General features: G+C 38.2%; 1 protein-coding gene across 1 annotated transcript in view; it reads right to left on the bottom strand.

Annotated features, from left to right (window-relative positions):
• Positions 1 to 19,361, bottom strand: part of HHAT (hedgehog acyltransferase) — a 197,241-nt gene that overhangs the window by 165,297 nt on the left and 12,583 nt on the right. The window contains 4 exon segments of the mRNA XM_087963324.1: positions 571 to 742; positions 9,726 to 9,938; positions 11,207 to 11,401; positions 16,216 to 16,329. Coding sequence (XP_087819450.1) covers positions 571 to 742; positions 9,726 to 9,938; positions 11,207 to 11,401; positions 16,216 to 16,329 — 694 coding nt within the window.

The following is a 19,361-nucleotide window of genomic DNA, read 5'->3' as shown; positions in this document are numbered from 1 at the left end:
GTGGAGGCCAAAAATGGGGCTCATGGAGGTGGTGAGGGGCAGCAGCAGCAATGGACAGCAACAGCAGCGATGGGCGGTAGCGATCCCCCCAGCCTGGAACAGCTGATCGGTGGTATTCCGGGATGTCAATCGAACCACCAATCAACAGCTCATGCTAAATCAGGCTGTGCTGAAGCTGACCAGGCTATTTGCTATTTGCTGCAAGGAGGCAAAATGCTGGGAGGCAGAGGCAGATTATTTCTTCTTGTTTTCCTCCCCAAAAGCTAGGTGGTCTTCTGGTCTGGAGCATCTTATAGTGCAAAAAATATGGTAGATACATTACTGCTTCCCTTAGTGAGAAGGCAATGTTAATCAACTGTGAGTATCTCTAATACGTTTGTGCTGAAACCAAGCAATGTTCAAAAAAGGTAATTATTTCAGAATTCTGAATCAATAAATCCATGCTGAAACACACTCTGTTGCTTCTTTTATTGGTGAGCCCCACTGGGGACAAAGATACTACACTGAGTTAGGATTAGCCACCTAATAAATACATAACAATTAGTTCTATACACAAAGACATACACTCACCTAACGTCCAGTAAGTTACTGCTTCCAGGTGTGAAATGCTACTGTAGATAGCATGCATATACATAAAATGAATCATCAATTCCGCCAACCACCACCAAATCAAAATACGAATGGCTCCCCAGATGAAAATAGATAGATTGGACTTCCAATTGCAGGATTGTTGTTTGCTCATCTGTATTAGAATAAATTAAACATTAATGCTATATAGAATTGGATTTTAATTGACCATTGTGTCAAACAATTTTTTCTTTCCTTTTTTAATTCCAATCGGAATCTTTATTTAGTCTTTGTGTTTGAAAATTAAAACATGTAAACAATATAAAATATATTGTGCTTGCTGATAGTCTTGGGTTTTTGTAATCTGAAGAACATATGCATTTAATTGTAATACGGGAGATAATAAGGGAATTTGCAAAAAATGATAAAACATACAAAAACCATGACTCTGGGGAAAATCAGTTTTCAGATGAATGGGACTGTTTAATGGACAAATTGAGGCATGAGGAATATGCCCCTGCAGCAATTGTGATTTTATCAGAACATCCCCACAGCAATCGCTGAATCTCAAGTTACACATGTTTCTTCTAACATACATATTTATAATGCATCTCAGTTACCAGTACTTCCTATAGAAAACTATTATTGTTCTCTGTAGATAACAGAAGGGCAGGAAGTAACCTGAGATGTCTTACAAATACATATGCATGCATCAAGTCATAAAACTATTTAAAAGTCAACATTAGAAACAGATTTAAAAATAAAAAAGCAATAAAAATAAAAAAGTACGTTTAAGAAGCTAGAAGCAGAAGGAACATCCTCAAGCCACCCAACACTCCCAGAGGTTGTCTAGCACTAGTAGATCCCCATGCCTGCTGGCAGAGCCAGATCTTCTGGGCTTTTGCTATCCACATATTAATATTGTCATCAATACTGCAGATAATGTGATTCAATGATTCCTCATATTTGATCCAGGGAGCACTCAGAGTCACAAATGAAGCAAATGGTCACAAACTAACTCTTATTACCGTGTTTCTCATATAATAAGGCCGGGTCTTATTTTTTTTTGAGCCCCGAAAAAATGGCTAGGCTGTCTTTTTGGGGGTGACTTAATTCCCCCCCCCCCTTGCATCTTCAGGAGGGCGGGTGGCGACGGCTTGGATGTTGACCTCAGCGTTGGTGGGGCACTTCATATCAGGGTGAATGCAGGCAGCACCATATCCGGGTGTGCAACAAAAGTACTTCTAATGGCAAGCCCCCTGCCATTTCCCCCATTTCGCATGTTTTAATATAGGCCTTAATTTGGGGAGGGGCTTAATTTCATTTCATGCCTATAAAACATGCTGGGACTTCCTATTGGGGGAGGCCGTATTGTTGGAGAAACAGGGTAGATGTGAGCATTCTCACCAAACATTTCCTGTGGAACACTGAAATTTTATAAGAATGGTAATCTCTTAAGATTACAAACTTTTAAAAGTATTCCATTAGCACCACTTCGAAGCAGGTAACATGTGTGCCATCTTGCTCCCAAAAGCCATATTCACTGATAATGTTTCTTACATAATTGATTTCCTTAAAGAAAATATATTTCTAATGCCCTCTTATGAAAAAAATACATGGAAACAGAATTAGTTTCAGTTGAGTATCTATAACAGGAGTGCAGCCTTATGTAAAAATTCCTTTTCTCTGGTGTCAAACATCAGATTTTTAAAAAGACTTTTGCCAATTCACATTAATAGTGTTAGTCACCTACCATTATTAATTCTCTTTTTAAAATAATATTTCTGTGTGTACTTTAAATTCTCAGTCACACGGCATCATGAATTGTATGATTTTATTATTACATAAAAGAATGAATTCATCTAGAATTCATCTTTCTTAGCATAAGAATTCCCTTGCCTCGGGCATTTTGATAATGATATACAACATTTAGATGTTGGATTACATGGATAAGCTCCTAACCTTTCAAAATAAACATCTTACTTTATACCACCAATGAACTATGATCATTGTCTTTAGGTTTATGACTTTCTCTACATTCAGCTTATGAAAAGTAAGCTAATTTCCTTGAGAAAGTTTGATCATTCTGTAACATTTCATTCAAACTGTAATAGCTGGTAGAACTCATTCCAAAGGGAACTATGATATATTTGAATATCATCAACATTCAAGCTTTTATCACCTATTCAGATAATAGTTTCTGAAACAAGCTTTTTGTTCTCGATGGATCAGGGAAGAAATATCATGTTTCCAATCATTTAGGCAGAACTGGGGGAACGACAGTGGAGGGTAATATGACTTAGATATAGCAATTTTATATTTTGTACAACTCTACAAAATCATTTAAAAGGATTATATTGAACTCCAGCTCAACAAGATTACTGATCTCCTCCTTCTCTAAGACCATTGTAGGCTTTTATTCTATTAAATATAAAGTAGAATTCTAGGGACTTTTTAAGAAGCTATTTCCTCAGTTGCTGTAAAAAAGGAATGAGGAAACTCCTCATTTAGCCAACTTCCAATTTCTTTACTTTATTTTTCCCCTCTCTATTTTTCTTCTGTTCGTTGCTAGGAAGTGATTACACAGATGATTGGCTTATTCTCCGTAAAGAATAGAAAATTACTTAATGACTCTTATTAAATCTTTCTGCAAGCTTGCCGGATGCTTTGCCTATACTGACATCTTACTTTAATGACATCTTACTATCTGCAACTACTTTAAAGAAACTATCTTCAAAGTACTGTGGAGAAAAGAGGAAACAAATTCCTACAGTGTTGTTAATTCAGTTATGATGCATGCAATTCAGACTTCTTAAGGCATGTAGACACACCTGTTTCCTGTTACATAGCCAACATTAAAATACTGAACTATGGATAGCAGCTGCGATGTTTAAGGCCACCTGGTGGCTAATTTCCTTGCAAAGTAGAAAGCAACATAGTTTCAGAACTCTGCCAACTTACCGCCACTAAGTCACCATAGGTCAACTCTACACGGTCAACTCACCACTGGGACAACTCACCACAGGCAGCTAGAGGGAGATCCAGGCAGACAGGCGAATGGGTGGGCAGAAAGCAGAGCATGTTGGAGCAGGCATTTTCACACCCCTCGCTGTTGCCACACCAGGATCCAAGCAGAAGAGGCCAGGGATGGCTATGGTAGCAGTAAGGGTGGGAGGTGGGGAAGCGATGGTATCAGCAATGGTTCTGAGCCTGGTGCCATGGCAGCTGCAAGCCTGGCACAGTGATGGCAGCAGCAGCAATTGTGAGCCCAGTGTGGTGATGGCAGCAGCAATAACACACTAGGGTCGGAGCCACCAACACTATCATGCAGGGCTTCAAGCCTGGCGCAGTGGTCGCGGCAGGATATGTGAAAATAGGAATCCCCCAGCTGCCACTGCTTCCCCCATCATCCACCTCCGCCACTCTGTGTGCTCTGCCTACCTGCTCATTCACTTGCCCAGGTCTCCCTTCAGCTACCCATAGAAAGTTATCCCTGCAGCAAGTTGCTCTGTGAAGTTGCCCTGCAGTGAGTTGGCAGCGGCAAGTTGGTAGTGGGGAGCTGGCCATGGGGAGCTGGATGCAGCAAGTTGTCCCATCCTGATTCAAGGGAGCATACAGAAATTGATCAGAACTGCTAACAGCCTGATGAACTCAGCCCAATACCCAGTTCTAAAAAAGAGTGGTGCCTGATGAGAGGGATATTAAGAGCCTAAGAAACAGGGTTCCCCAAAGGCAGAGTAGCTGTAAGAGTACTAGGAGAGACACGTTACAACACACAAAACAATTCCCTCGTGTCAATGAACTTCCTGTGTACTAATATACTTTTCCCAAATTTTATATAAACATATAGATCTATTTTATCAACAGGAACAGCAAACTGTACTCTACTTTTCCCAGCTCCCTCCAGAGAGACCATTTCTATTTAAAACAAATTATGGGAACAGGCCGAATATTTAAAACATTACCCATTTAAAATCTCATCAACATGAATTTTTCAAGTACGAAAAATACAATTAAAATAGCTAATGAGAATAACCATCTAATATAAATTCAAAAGGAATTTTCTGCCATGAATTCCCAAAGGGGCTTGTACCAAAGCTATTAAAAATTATTTCTCTGAATGCCTAAAACTCTGGTTTTCTCTCCAGGCCCCCACCCCTGACATGCAATCGGCTCTATACAGACACCTTTCATGTCTCACAGGGTTGAAGTTATTTTTGAGAAAACAGGGCTAAATCTAATAGCAAAAACTCAATATCCAATTCTAAAAATCACCATAGCTTCAATTTACACGTTCACTGATTCAAAATCAAAAGGAACAGGCTTGGCATAATAGTCTGTTCAACACAGGGAATCTAGAGTTAGTGTATTCCCAAGTCTTTCTGCCAATATTGAAGCAAAAATTTTATAACCTGCATTTAGTAGAGAAATGGGTCTATAGTTCTTAATTTGTAATGGATCGGCCTCCTCTTTTGGAAGAAGTGTAATATAGGCTTCTGACCATGATTTAGGTATCTTCTTCTTTAACATAACTTCATTCATAACTTCTAGCAATGGAAGATTCAACAATTCTTGTAATGTTTTGTAAAATTCTGCCAGAAGTCCATCTGGGCCTGGCGCCTTTCCATTATTTTGCTTCTTGAGTGCTTCAGTTAACTCCATCATCGTTATATTGCTTTCTAACATTGTTTCAATCTCTTTAGGTATCTGAGGTAAATTAGCATACTGTTTAACTCTTTCCTCATCAATATTCTCTTGATTCTTTCTCCTTTCTCAATTTGTATGCTAACCATCTACCTGGTTTGTTTGCGTCTTCAAAGTAGTTCTGTTTAGCACCTCTAATTTTCTGTGCTAATTCTTCTTTTTCTATTTGACCCATTTTATGTTTAATTATATCCATTTTTAGCTTGATGTCCTTTTTCTGTGGCATTTTATGTAGTTCTTTTTCAAGTCTTTTATACTCATCCTCTAAGGCCTTAGAGGCTAGTCTTTTCATAGTATTCCTTTTCCTTGTATAGTCTATTATCAAGCCTCTAACATATGCCTTCATTGTATCCCATACATTCTGAATTGATGTATCTTCTTTTTTGTTTTCTCTAAAGAAAAAAGCCAATTCTTTCTCCATCCACTGTGTGAAGTCTTTTTCCTTTAAAATAGTATTATTTAACATCCATCAAGATCTTCTTTTTTGTCCTTTCGGTTTAATTGTCATTGGATTGTGATCTGCCCAAGTACTTGTTTCAATATTTATTTCTTGAATATTAGTTATTAATTCTGTTGACATCCATATCATATCTACTCTGGACCATGATAAGTGTCTATTTGAACAGAAGGTACATTGTTTAGTTTTAGCATTTCTTTCTCTCCATGTATCTTTTAACTTTATTTCATCCACCATTTTAAAAAAAAGATTTAGGGAGAGTCTTTCTGTTTTGCTTTATTGTTTTCTGTGCTGTATAGTCCAATTTATTGTCTACAATTCCATTAAAATCTCCCATCATAACTATATTAGCATAGTCCAGTTCAATTATTTTCATATGTAATTTTTTGTAGAATTCTTCTTGTTTGTCATTCAGAGCATAGATTGCAGTCAGTAGTGTTTTTGTATTATTGTCCGTTATTTCCACCATTAGTATTCTTCCATCATCATCAGTATAAATCAATTTTGCTGGGGTGGTCTCTTTAATATATAAAACCACTCCTCTTTTCTTACATTGTGTCAAGGAAGTAAATATTTTCCCTAATTTTGGCTGTATCAACAATTGTTCATATTGTTTTTTAATATGTACTTCTTGTAGACAAATTATATCAAATTTTAATTTCTCTAATTTATGAAAGGTTTTCCTTCTTTTAACGGCTGAGTTAAGTCCATTTATATTAATTGTAATCCATGGTTATATTTTGTAATTAAGTTTAGCAGCTCTCATAGATCTTAGTTCACGTTGTTCTTTGGCTTCCACCTTTCCACCAACTGCACCTTCTTCTTTTTCAGTCGCCATTTGGCAGTCCTCTTGGAATTCAATTAGTGAGATCTCTTTTTCTGCCTCTTCCTCTTTCCCTCCAAAAAATTATGTATAAAATAATTCTGCTTTCTCAATTGAGTCAATTCTATGTCTCTGTTCTTGCCATGTGAACATTAAGCCTTCTGGAATCAGCCATCTATAATTCACCTCTTTTTTAAGTAACATTTTAGTCAGGAATCGGTATTCTCTTCTCATCTCTCTCACTCTTCTGGGTATTTGTTTCAAGACCACAATCTCCTTGTCTTTATATTTCAATGTTTTCTCTTTTGCCACTTGCAATATTTGCGTTTTAATGGCTTTCTTTGTAAATCTAATGTGAACTTCTCTTGGTAAGCTATTTCTTATAGCATATCTTGTGAAAACTCGATAAACCTCATCTATTCCATCCATCATCTTCTCTTGAGTTATTTCCAAAGCTTCAGCCAGTATTTCTATCATTATCTCAGCTAAGTTTTGTCCTTTTTCTTCCTCTACATTTTGGAATCTAAGATAGAATTCTGATCTATCCATCTCCCATCTCAACATACCACTTTTATCTTGTTCAACCACCGTTAATCTATTATCAATATCTCCAATCTTCTTGTCTCTTTGTTTATCTTCTTCTTCAATTTTTTGGAATCTCTCATCATACTTCAACATCATTTGTTGGATCTTCTCCACTTTTTCATCGGTTTTCCCTGTTCTTTGTTCAATGTTCTCTATTCTCTTTTCAATATTCTCTGATCTTGCTTGAATATTTTGAATTCCTTGCATAATCATCTGCAGAATCACTTTTTCTTGTTCTTTTTCTTGCTTTAACATTGTCTGTATTGAACGTTGTCCTCCAGATGGTGGAGAGGAAGAAGTAGAAGTTGAAGAACCAGGAGCTGTAAATTTCCTACTCATTTTAAGCAATTCAAAATCTTCAGGTTCTTCTAAACCTTAATCCAATTGTGAAGTAACCAATTATAGTTCAAAAATAAAAATAGTAGAAAAAAGAAGCCCAATAATAATGAAAAGAATGAAAAGAAAAAGAAAAAAAAGGGAGGACAAAATTTCTTCAGGTTCTTGTATACCTTAATCCAATCAATAGTTAGATGAAGAAAAAGGTTTGGGGAAAAAAAGGGAAAAAAAGAAAAAGAAAAATTATTCAGGTTCTTCAACACCTTAATCCAATTAAAAGGTCTCAAATAGGAAAGAGTGCATAAGAATAAACCAGAAAGGTAGATGAAAAAACAAAAATACCAGGAAAGGGGGAAAAAATGCTATTCCCTTAAAAAAAAAACATTAATACTTAAAGGCTTTCCCTTTAAAATAAAAAGCAAACGTACAGATAGGACTTCCAAAGAAAAAAAGAAAAACAAAGATAAGCTCCAACAAAGCCAAAAACCCAAATAGTTATTACAAAAAAAAAAAGGATAAAATGAAATACAATAAAGCTGGTGAGGAGGGATAGCACAACTTAGAAAAAGTTAAAAGAGCACACTGCACTTTGTTTAATTATCCAAGGCTGTTATTATAGCTCTCTTCTCCAAAAACTTATCACCTTTTTTCCCCCTCGGTTTCAACACCAGACTCCAGCTGTTGATAGAAACCCAGAAAAGCACCTGCAATAATACTCTCCCATGCTCTTCCCTCTATCTTATCAAATGACAATGTCCTTGAAAAAGAGTCTCAGTTCTTTCTTTCTCAGCTTTGTCTGGTCATAGGGAAATAGAATATTTTCAAGCCTCTAGTTGGCAGTGTTACAAAGTTTCTTTCCCCCTCCTTTTCCAAGCAAGATATAATAAGAATTGATAAAAAAAAGAAAAACATATTTTTAAAAAAGAGATAACTAAAGGGAGCCTCTAGCCTAAAATATTACAAAATCAAAAAGGAGAAAAAAAAATAGATGTAAATGAAAAAACCAGTCCAGTTTCAAAATACAAGATCGTGTATAGAAAATCCAGCAATGAGAAAAAAAAACATTACTTTGACATTCCTGTTTAAAATCACTGCTTAATCACTTCTGTCAAAACTTTTACAGATTCTTTCTTTTCCTTAGGGTGTCCTTTCAGATCTTAGAATAAAGAAAAAGTTCTCACCAAACCGGCACACTCTCTCTTTCTGTTCTCTTCCATTTCGGAGCTGTCCCAACTTCAGCAGCTTTAATGGCTGCCTCTTTGCCACTGGCAAGAAGAGCTTCTCCTGGATCTACCAGGGACTTTGCGGTATCCTTGGGATTGACAGGATGCGCTCTTCATTTTCACCATCTCTTCAGGACAGTTTAGATCTGATAGGACCGTCCAGGAGCAAAGATATCGGCAGTGATCTCAGACCTCCAAGATCGCATGCCGTATCATCACGACGCCAGCTCTGCCCTCCCACACGCCTCAGCTTTTGTCCACCTAGCAGTTTGAGTAGATGCGAGTAGATAAATAGGTACCCCTTCAGTGGGGAGACGAATTGGTGCTCTATATAAGCAGTCAGATTCCTGCCAGCTCTGAACCTTCCTGGCTGCAACACCTGTTTGTGATGCAGTTCCAGGGAAGAGAGGGGAGCTTGGATAATAATGGAGGAAGACCTCCTCATCTTTTTTTCTGGTGTGAAGCCAGTTCGCCCTCCTGTGGCATATCTTGTAAAGCGTGAGAGTGTGTCTCACAGCAAAGCTAGTAACTTGGCAGCCAAACTACTACTTTACAATAGCATTGTGGTCTCCTGGCTAATTTACAGTACCATATGCTAATCATCATCATCATCTGACATGTATGGGTCTATAACTGAAAAGTAAAATTGCATCAGAGTTTTTTTTTCCAGAATCATCACATTGCTAACTCATGCTTGACATTTAATTGCATTCCTAATGTTCATTCCATTCTCATCCCAATTCTATATGTTTTAGTATTTTCCCCTCTTGCATAAATGCAGACATTTATTCATAACGAATTCTGTTTTGCTAGAATGTTAAGTTAAAATCCATATAATCCAATCAACACTATGGCCATGCCTTTACTTAGTGTAAAATCTGGGTTCCTCCTATTGCAGAAACCATCCAAAAGCTTTCATGCAAATTCATTTTGGTTCCTGTTGCTTTCTCCGACATGAAGTAAGTTATTAGAAAATGTCAACGCAAAAACATATTGGCAAGAACATCAAAGCAATCCAAAGTGTTGTTACCTGTGCATAAAATTCATCAAAGGTGATAACAGGTCCGTTATGAAACACAGGATAGTAGAATGTATATGACAACATCCAAAGGAATGAATGCTGTGTCATCTCAGTAGTCCTATCCCAACAATATTCCAGACTGAAGCTTGTATAATAGAGACAGCGCACAATCAGGGTGAAAACTAGTAGATAGTACTCATTTTCACTGGCATACCAGCCTCTCTGAAAAAAATGAAACCAATTTGAAGATTATGTAAAAATATAGCTATTAAAGTAATATTCCGTAGCCAAAAACCTGAGATCTGCATGTGCATAGACTTATAAAAGAAAGACTCCAGAATAACTTCATATTATCCAAACACTTTCTATGGGTTTTACTGGTGAAAGGTAGCTTTAGACAAAGTTGGAATAGAGCTAACAAATTTATTCCATTGCTATAGTGTTATAGCAATAGAACTTAGACTTATATACTGCTTCACACTGCTTTACAGCCCTCTCAAAGTGGTTTACAGAGTAAGCATATTGCTCCCCACAATCTGGGTCTTCATTTTGCCAACCTTGGAAGGATGAAAGGCTGAGTCAACCTTAAGCCGGTCAGGATTGAACTGCTGGCAATCGGCAGAATTAGCCCGCAATACTGCATTCTAACCACTAGCCACTGCACCACCACAGCTCCCAATTATTTCACTTAAACTATTCTAAGCTAGCCTTAGTATGGAATTGCTATGCATTTAGGAAAAGAATCTTCCAGAAAGCAAAAGGAAAGTGTCTGCATTATCCAAAACTCCCTTTCCTTATAGCAGCTTATGCCCACAGCATAAAGTAATATTTATTTCTTTTTACATACATATGTAAAAAGTACATACATATGCATAAGTATATACATCTCTGTATACACATACATGCTGGTGCAGATTCTCAAATAAAGAAAGCTGACTCTTTAGGAAACACTGTTTTACAGGGATCAATATTACAAATGATAAGCATATATAAAATTCTAGAACTGTTGCTTCCAACTGTACTGCAGTACTGAAGGGTACTAGATATATTTACTGGTATATGATTTTGCTGCTACTTCAGAACTACTTAAAATCCATCTGGCTTACTCTATGTCAATTTTAGGTTATTTTCATCTCCTTCACACTATGTTTTACTATCAGCCTCAGATAGGAAATCCCAACTTTAGCCACTAACCATTTAATGTTTAATATTTTTTATGCTTACATTGTGGCTATGAAGGAGTCAACCCAACTCTTGCTTTTAAAAAAAAAATATTTATCAGGTTTGGTCAATGTTGTTTTCCTTTGGTAAAATAAACGTAACTTTGTATCTTCACTAATATACATGACTACATATTTTATTTCTAAATGGAAACATTCTAAGAATACTACACCATTTTCTAAGAGTGATTCCTCTAAATTTCTCAAAATCCCAGACTTTTACAAAATAATTTATTTAAACACACACAAAAATTACACGTGTATAATTACCTTCACTTCTTCTACAGCAGATAGATGCAGAGTTGACAACAGAAGCAAAGAAGTCAACCATGTAAGCACTGGATTTTTCAATTGGGCTACTAAATACGAGATACTGACATGTAGAAAAATCATAGTCAGTCCTTTGGACCCCAGTAGAAACCAACAGGCAGCAATTCCATACACCATCAGAAACCAAGGTTTGCACTGAAATGTCAGAGAGAATGGATGATGAAATGTCGTATGTGAATAAGGGAATGTTTAACCTATCACCAATATACCCAACTCTCTCAAAGGAGCTCAAAACCATAGGTGGGCAGAGGGAACGGTCAACATGTTCCAGCTTGAGAAGAATTATGTGAAAAAAATTAAGCTTAGAAGAGCTGATTACCCAATGTGATTTGTTTATTATAAAACAGTAACTATAGCATGGCTCATTTCACTCATGTAATACCACTATTCTGCAAGGTATAGTAGTACGCTTCCGGGTGCTATTCAAATTGACGTTTACTTATAAAACTGGCATGTTCTGGATGCCTATTTGATTTTTCTTCTCCTGTTGTTTTTGCCTAACTTGTAAGATCTAGAAAAGCTTAAAAGCACTGTAATCTTTTGAAATCTAAAGACCAGAATGTCACTGAAATCCAAATAGCCCTGACACTGTTGGCTTCCGCAAAGTTGTAACAGTCTAGCTCTCTTATCAGATTCTGGCCTGGGATGCAGTAGTCTACTTCCCCATAATAATTTGTGAGAATTTGTTTATATCATTATCTTCTTCAATGTGCATGAAATTCTCTTTGTGTGGTTTTGTTTGTTTTTAGCTATTAATTTCTTGATGTTTTAATCCTACTGTGTAAGCTTCCTCAAGCCATTCTACTACTGAGGTGGCATACAGGTTGACAAATAAATTAAATATATACTGTATGTACAACACACACACACATGCACACACACACACACACACTTAATTCATCTTTGAATTAAGGATTATCCCATCACCAAATTGTTTTTCCCTGTGCTTAAATGAGCAGCTCACTCAAAAAAAACAAAAAATACCCTCTGGCCTCAAGAAGAGTTAAAGGGTTCTAAGAGAAGTTTTAGCTGAGAAAATCACTGCAGATACATTCAGGGTACATCAACTACCCATTCAAGCTCACCCAGACATATTCACTCTACATGTCTGCCTTTGAAGACAAGAATTATTCAAACCATTCTAACTATGAAACACAATACTGTAGAGCAGACTCTTTACAAAACTTGAATATATTAGGCAAACAATGCACGTAAAAATATTATTTTCTAATGCAAATTTGAAATGGGAACAACTTTGCTGTTCTGAAAAAACACATCTGCAAAGGAAAAGCACAGAAACTTGCTGTTTAGAAACAAGCAAAAATTAGTTCGCCCCTGGGCCTCATAAATTCATTTCCTATCTAAAACTGAGCACATAGATCTCTTTTTTTCCCTTGACTTTTTTACTGTCATAGTTCAATAACTTCATCCCTCAAATTTTAAAAAGCTTATAACACAGCATCCATCCAGCACTACTCAGCGTGGAGTTCATTAGAAGTGAGCTCTGAAGGAAGATGTGTGGGACCCTGCCAACTTATTCCCACTGTTGAACAACTTGAAGATAATTACTATTTTCCAAAAACAATGGGATGGGATGCCCAGGGCAAGCAGTACATCTAAGCTGAAGTAAGTGCTATTCAAAAGACTCAAAATTAATAGGCAGAAAGGAGGTAGTGAAGCTCAAAGTCTTAGTTTTCAGAAGAAATTATTCTATTTTCAGTCCTGCAATTCGAAGGAAGAAGAGGGATTCAAAGATCTTTTAGTCAGCAAAGGCCATACCAACGTTAACATGTTTCCACAGTTACTTTAGGCCAGATGTATCAAATAGGGGGTGACTCCACAAGCACTTTCAACAAGCCACAGAAACTGAACGAATAGATAAAACCTAAGAAACAGCTATGAAATTATTTATTAAATATCCATGCTGCCCATCTCTCTACCAAGTGACTCTATCAGGTAGCTATCCTAGCAGATAGATAGAGCAATAAATTGACTACTATATGTTTGAAAACTCAGCCTTCTTCCAAATTCATGGGCTTTTTCAGAGAAAAATGCTGAATCTCCCTTCAGATCCATCAGACTTGTTCCAGGAAAACTAATCTTACGTAGGCATTCCATTGCCTCCATAAACTAGGGCACATTCCTTACTAAGTTATACAACATGCCAAAACATAGAATAAGGAGAAAGATGCTTGGTTTAACATTAGAGAATCTTGCCTTACTCTTATTTATCATATTTGCCTCTACTCAGACCTACTCAGATCTCTACATGCCTGACATTATCTTATTTTGGGCCCATAACTACAGAGCAGTGTGATTAAACAGGAATCTGAACAACAGCCAAACACTGTATGCCTTTGTTTCTCAACCTTGACAACTTTAAGATGGGTGGACTTCAACTCCTATTGCTGGCTGGGGAATTCTGGGAGTTGAAGTCCACCCATCTTAAAGTTGCCAAGGTTGAGAAAAACTACATGCGATAACACTGAGATAACTCCCAGGCTTGTGTGACATCAGGGTTGTAATATAATGCGACATGCTGCTGTGGACAAGTAAAAACATTGTAGATAGGAGACATTTTGCTTTTCTCCATGCTTCCTTTGAAAACCAATTCTCTGAACCATAACTACCACAGTCATTTTTTTTTTATGAGTGAAGTTATTCATTTGGACGTATTTTTAAAAAAGCATTCAGATGAAACTGAGGAACTACAAGCAGGAGTGGGATTCTACCGGTTCGCACCTATTCGCTAGAACTGGTTGTTAACATTCTAAGCAGTTCGAAGAACTGGTTGTTAGAAGAAATTACTGGCCTAATCCTGTAAGGAAGGAAGGAAGGAAACATTCTGGTGTTCCTTACAGAAACTGCCTTTCCATTAACCCTTATTACATTCTTGGCAGGACTAGACTTCCTGTCTCAGGAACTTCTCTGGAGTTTTTTTCTCCTCCTTTGCTGGTACTTTGCTTGTGTGGAGTGACCATTCAAAGTTACAATGGCACTGAAAAAAGTGACATGACCATTTTTCCCACTTACGACTGTTGCAGCATCCCCACAGTCATGAGAGGCCAGGCGAGGAGATGCGTGCCTCAATATGAGTGATATTGAGTTGGCCATGCCCAGCCAAAAACATGCCCACCAAGCCACGCCCACCAACTTAGCCACGTCCATATAACCGGTTGTTTAAAAATTGGAATCCCACCCCTGACTACAAGGGTTCTCTCTTTCACACTGGCATGAAAGTAATGTTCTTATTAAAATGGATAAAAATATTCACAGGCCTTGCTTAATTAAGATGATCAGTAGGAACTAGCATATACTGTTGATTTAAAAATCATTCTGACAGCACTGGCTTCAAATCAACAAACTAAAATAATTATTTTCATTTTAAAAATAATCGCACAACTGCTTTCATTGTAATTATAGCAACATTTTACCTGTTACTTGTAACGCTCCCACAAGGTATTTTTAAAATGTGATATTATTCAGATAGACAGTATACTTAGATTGCTGTCCTATACTGTCAATGAGAATATAGCTTCAAATAGTTCAGTGACTATTTGAAGTTACAAAGGTGCTAAGCAAATTATACCTATGCCCAGACCTCAAAGTTATGGCCATTGCAGCATCTCTGAAATCCGGTGATTAAAATTCAATCTGTATTTACAACTGCAAGGTGCGCTTCAAGTCCCCCCATCTGCCTATCTGGATATGAGGAGTTTCTTTGGAATGCTGACACCCCATCTCTTCCCTTTTAGCCACCCAGTTACCCCACCATTCCTGCCACTCTGCCAGGCACCCTTGCCACCTTGCCCTGTGTTCTGCAAAACCCCTGCCTTCTTCTTCCCGCTACTGATGAGGTGTGCCTGGCTTCACAAAGGCATGAGCAGCGGAGACCAAGGTGGAGCTTGTGGGGGGCACCAGGGTGTAGGGCAGAGCATAAAGTAGCAGGGGCAGCTGAGCGCAGGGCAGTGGGGGGTGCAGGGCAGAGTTCAGAGTGCAGCACAGGAATGGCAGGACAGCAAAACACAAGATGATGGAGGCAGTTGGGTGCAGGGCAGCAGAATGCAGGGTGACAGAGACAGGGGAGTGCAAGGAGGCCGGGCAGACTGCAAAGTGACAAGGGCAGCAAAGTGAAGGGTTCCAAGGTAGAAGGGGAAACAGAATGCTTTGTGCCTCATCCTAAAAACACTCAGTTCCTATTTTTACCAAGACATCATGCAAATAAAATACAGCATTTTTTTTCTAAGGAACACTATAATATCACAACCGCTACCTAGGGGAAATTCAGTGCAGTGATGTTCCCATATATCACATTTATTTCTTCCGATAGTCAAATAAATAAAACAAATAAAGGGAAGACAGAAAGAAGAAATGAGGGCTATCAGTCAAACTGTCCTCATATTGTCTTTGTTTTAAAATGTAACCCTCTCCACATATTTTTATTTGAGAGACCTCAACATGATTCAAGGGCATCAAAGCTGGACTCTTATACTGGGTTATACTATATGTGCCAAAGGAAAGACTGAAGTAACGGAGATTTGCACTCCTGGATGCTTCTTCATAATGATCAGAAGCCTCAACTGTTTGGAGCCTCTGTTACAGTAGAGAATCCAGAAGCATTGCTGAATCCCTTTCAATCTTTGATGAACACAAAGATGGTGTTCATGGAGGGAACCAATACCATATTCACAAGAAAGCCTTTCACATGAGTAACATATAAACAAGAAGAAACACCTGATTCAGTTGTATCCCAGTGTCCCACACAGTCACCAGTCTGAAGCATCACTGAAGGGAAGATGCAAATACAACAGCAATAACAAAAACTGACAAACCATATCATTTAAGCATTTATATTCTAAATACGGATTATTGTAGTTTTAGTTACAGGTTATTATAGTTTTAGTAGAAAGCAAATGAGAAAATGTTTAGTAGAAAACAAAATCACATACCTTTTCCATGTAAATGCTGGATACCAGTGATACCACCAAGTGGCCAAAAAGAAGCCACAGTATATATCCTTTGCCCCATTCCATCCAGAAACTCCATTCAAAATCAACTGGATCCTAGACATCAAGAGAACCAAATTGTCATTAAACTTTTTTGAAATCTACTTATAAAGAAATGGAACATTTAAGGTGTTCAGTATTGAAATTCCTATTATCTCCGAAATGTTTCCATATTAGCTGAAGATGAAGGATACACATCATGGAGACCCAAACCTGAGAAGCTTATATCACATTGCTATAATATTTCATACTAGCAACCATAAAAAATACAATACTGTAACACAAATGGATTTATTGCATAGAACACAACAGTAAGACTTAGCAAGTCTTTACCCGCTTATTCTTTTATTTCTTTTTTTTTTTCAGTTATAAGAATCCCATAAATAGCCTGTAAGTAATGATTTCAATGACAGCCAGTTTGGTATAGTGGTTAAGGCAACAGACTAGAAACCCAAAGATCATGAGCTCTATTCCCATCTTAGGCACAAAGCCAGCTTGATGACTTTGAACGAGTCACTTACTCTCAACCCTAGGAAGAAGGCAACAGTAAACCATTTCTTCTCAAGAAAACTACAGGCAAGCACCAGGAGTCAAGACTAGCTCAAATGCACAAAATAACAACAATGAATGATTTCTATATTATATGTTATAGAAACTTTGGACATGAGCAGAGAATATAGTAGTAATAATACAATGACAGCATTGAAGAGTCAATCTCTATAGTTATAAGCAGGCTGCTAGCTTTCTTATTACCCCTATCTTGCCACTTAGATATAAGCACCTAACAGTGTGGGAAATTCATTAATTTATTTATTTTTCTAATTTATTTCCAATACATGCAGTTGCAAGAACTCTAGCTACATGAATTTGCCATTTTCTGCTATACTCTAGGTTTCAGCACTTCAATGTAATATCTTTTGCTTCTTTTTGAACAAACTTTTTTATTGTAATACAAAGTTCACTGCAGAGGCAGTTCCATGTAGGTTCACTAATGCTAATAAAAGCTAGCTTTGGTGGCTGGCTGTAAGGCGTTCTCACTTGGTTGCTTCTCATTTCTATCGCCTGATATTTTTTAAGTCCAAGGTGGACATTCCCTTACACTTCCTGAAGACACCTTCACATAAGATCATTATTGGAAGTCCAATACCAACATATAAAGCTGCCTATCTATCCAATGAAACCATGGGTGGCAACGTAAGACATAAAACATCGACACTTATAAAGCATACGCACATGCATAACACAAAACCAAGCTGAGGGCCTTTCATTAAAATTTCTTCTATGCCATACATAATGGGCAGCTGCAGAAGAAAGGGCCCAATTCCTGGAGGAAAGATCAGGATTTCATGGCCTTCAGAAAGGTAAGAATGGGGTCTGCATCTTTGGGAGCAGGCACCATAACAGGGAAGGCAATATTCTATAGGAGCCCACAGTTGACGTTGCCTCACTCCACAAGACCTGATGCTATGGGCGGAAATCACTGGGTAACTGCAGTCCCACAAGGATGCAATGTAGATAGCAATGGTCAAAGGCATCTGTATTTTAGTCTCAAAATCTAGTAGGCCAGATATCATAGCCATTACAAAAAGTTGACTACACTGCTACATAGTTTTCTTTTTGTTTCCAGAAATAGCTGCCAACAGCAAGGAACATTCCCAGTGGTGGGCTGCAACCGGTTTAACAACTGGTTCTGTAAGTACCCTATCACACTTGTGCGCAGAGTTCATAATACAGCAATTTGAAGCTCAGCTGCAATTTGAAGCTCAGCTGCTTACCTTCTAGGGCAGCCCCAGTAAGTAGAACAGCTGAGGTGCGGAAATCAACTGTGCCCGTGACTCAACTGAGCCAGAAAGAAGGAAATATAGGACAGGATAGGGCGGGAGCAGGTGGGAGGGGCCAGCTGATGGTCGGAACTACCAGTTGGCTAAAACCAGTCTGAACCAGCAGCAGCCCACCACTGAACATCCCTATATTCACAACAGTGGCAAATATCTGTAGCTCAGGCAGTGGTGGTATTCGACCAGTTCTGGAGAGCCGGTAGGAGCGATGAACAGCGGAGACTGAACCAGTTCTTTCTGCCGCTCTGCTGTTGGGTCCATCCGCCTGCCCGAACTTCTATACTCACTTTTATCTGCTGAATTTGAAGCGCAGCTGCTTTGCGCGGCACAGAATAGTGCCATGTGGCAGCTGCTGAAGCGACCAGGATCGTGCAGGTTTGCAGGAGGCGAGTTAGAACACCTCTGCACCTGCGCAAAGTGCGCATTTGGCATGCGTGTGCCTGCAAAGTGTGGGCACGCGTGCAAAGCGCGCCCACCAAGCCATGCCCACCAAGCCATGCCCACTGAACTGGTGGCAACAGTATTTGAATCCCACCACTGAGCTCGGGTGTAGGATGAGGGTGAAGGTTCGTTCTCCTAGCTTGGGGGTTGGTTTCCGAACGTTCCAGGCTAGGTAACATCTTCAGTGAAGTTTAGGGGATGTCAGTGTTGTCATGGTACAGCTTAACAAGGGAAAGACCTACCCACTGCCCTTGTGTTCAGATGTTGACACAAAGGTATCACCTGAACAGGAGGAGACAGATGCTGTGAGAATGCCCCTTTCCAAAACGCACCATTCGGCTCTGGACAGAAGCTACTGCTAATGCCAGCTATTATACTTATTCTGACTTTACCAGAAACTCTCTCTTACCAAACCACTGTGGCTTGCATTTAAAAAGAGATGTTAAGTCTGTTTATATATTTAAAGTATAATGAGAGAATTTATCCATTTAATAGAAAAGGAGAAATAGGGAATTCTCCCGCCAAAAAAATAAATAAATGGGCCGCTATCAAAATGATGGCTGCAACTAATTGCCATTTGGCTGGTGAAATTCTCTCCCTGAGTAGCCTTTTCCAAATATTGCATCAGAGAGGGAAGCAAAATTCTTTTATTGGTCTATGACAAACTGTCAATTGATAGCTGCATTTATTTACATATTTTCTTCTTTATGCCTACATTTTATTGTAAGTCACTATTTCAAATTGCAGAAAATTAGGAGATAGCAACAGATAAACAAAATTATTTCCTTTTGTCTCCTAATGCTTCCCTTT

This window comes from Notechis scutatus, chromosome 1 (assembly GCF_049901735.1).
Source record: "Notechis scutatus isolate UNSWTSFEM ecotype Mainland chromosome 1, rNotScu1.2, whole genome shotgun sequence".
NCBI lineage: Eukaryota > Metazoa > Chordata > Lepidosauria > Squamata > Elapidae > Notechis > Notechis scutatus.
The sequence above is the reverse complement of the archived record's forward strand: the minus strand, read 5'-3'. Positions and strand labels throughout refer to the sequence as shown.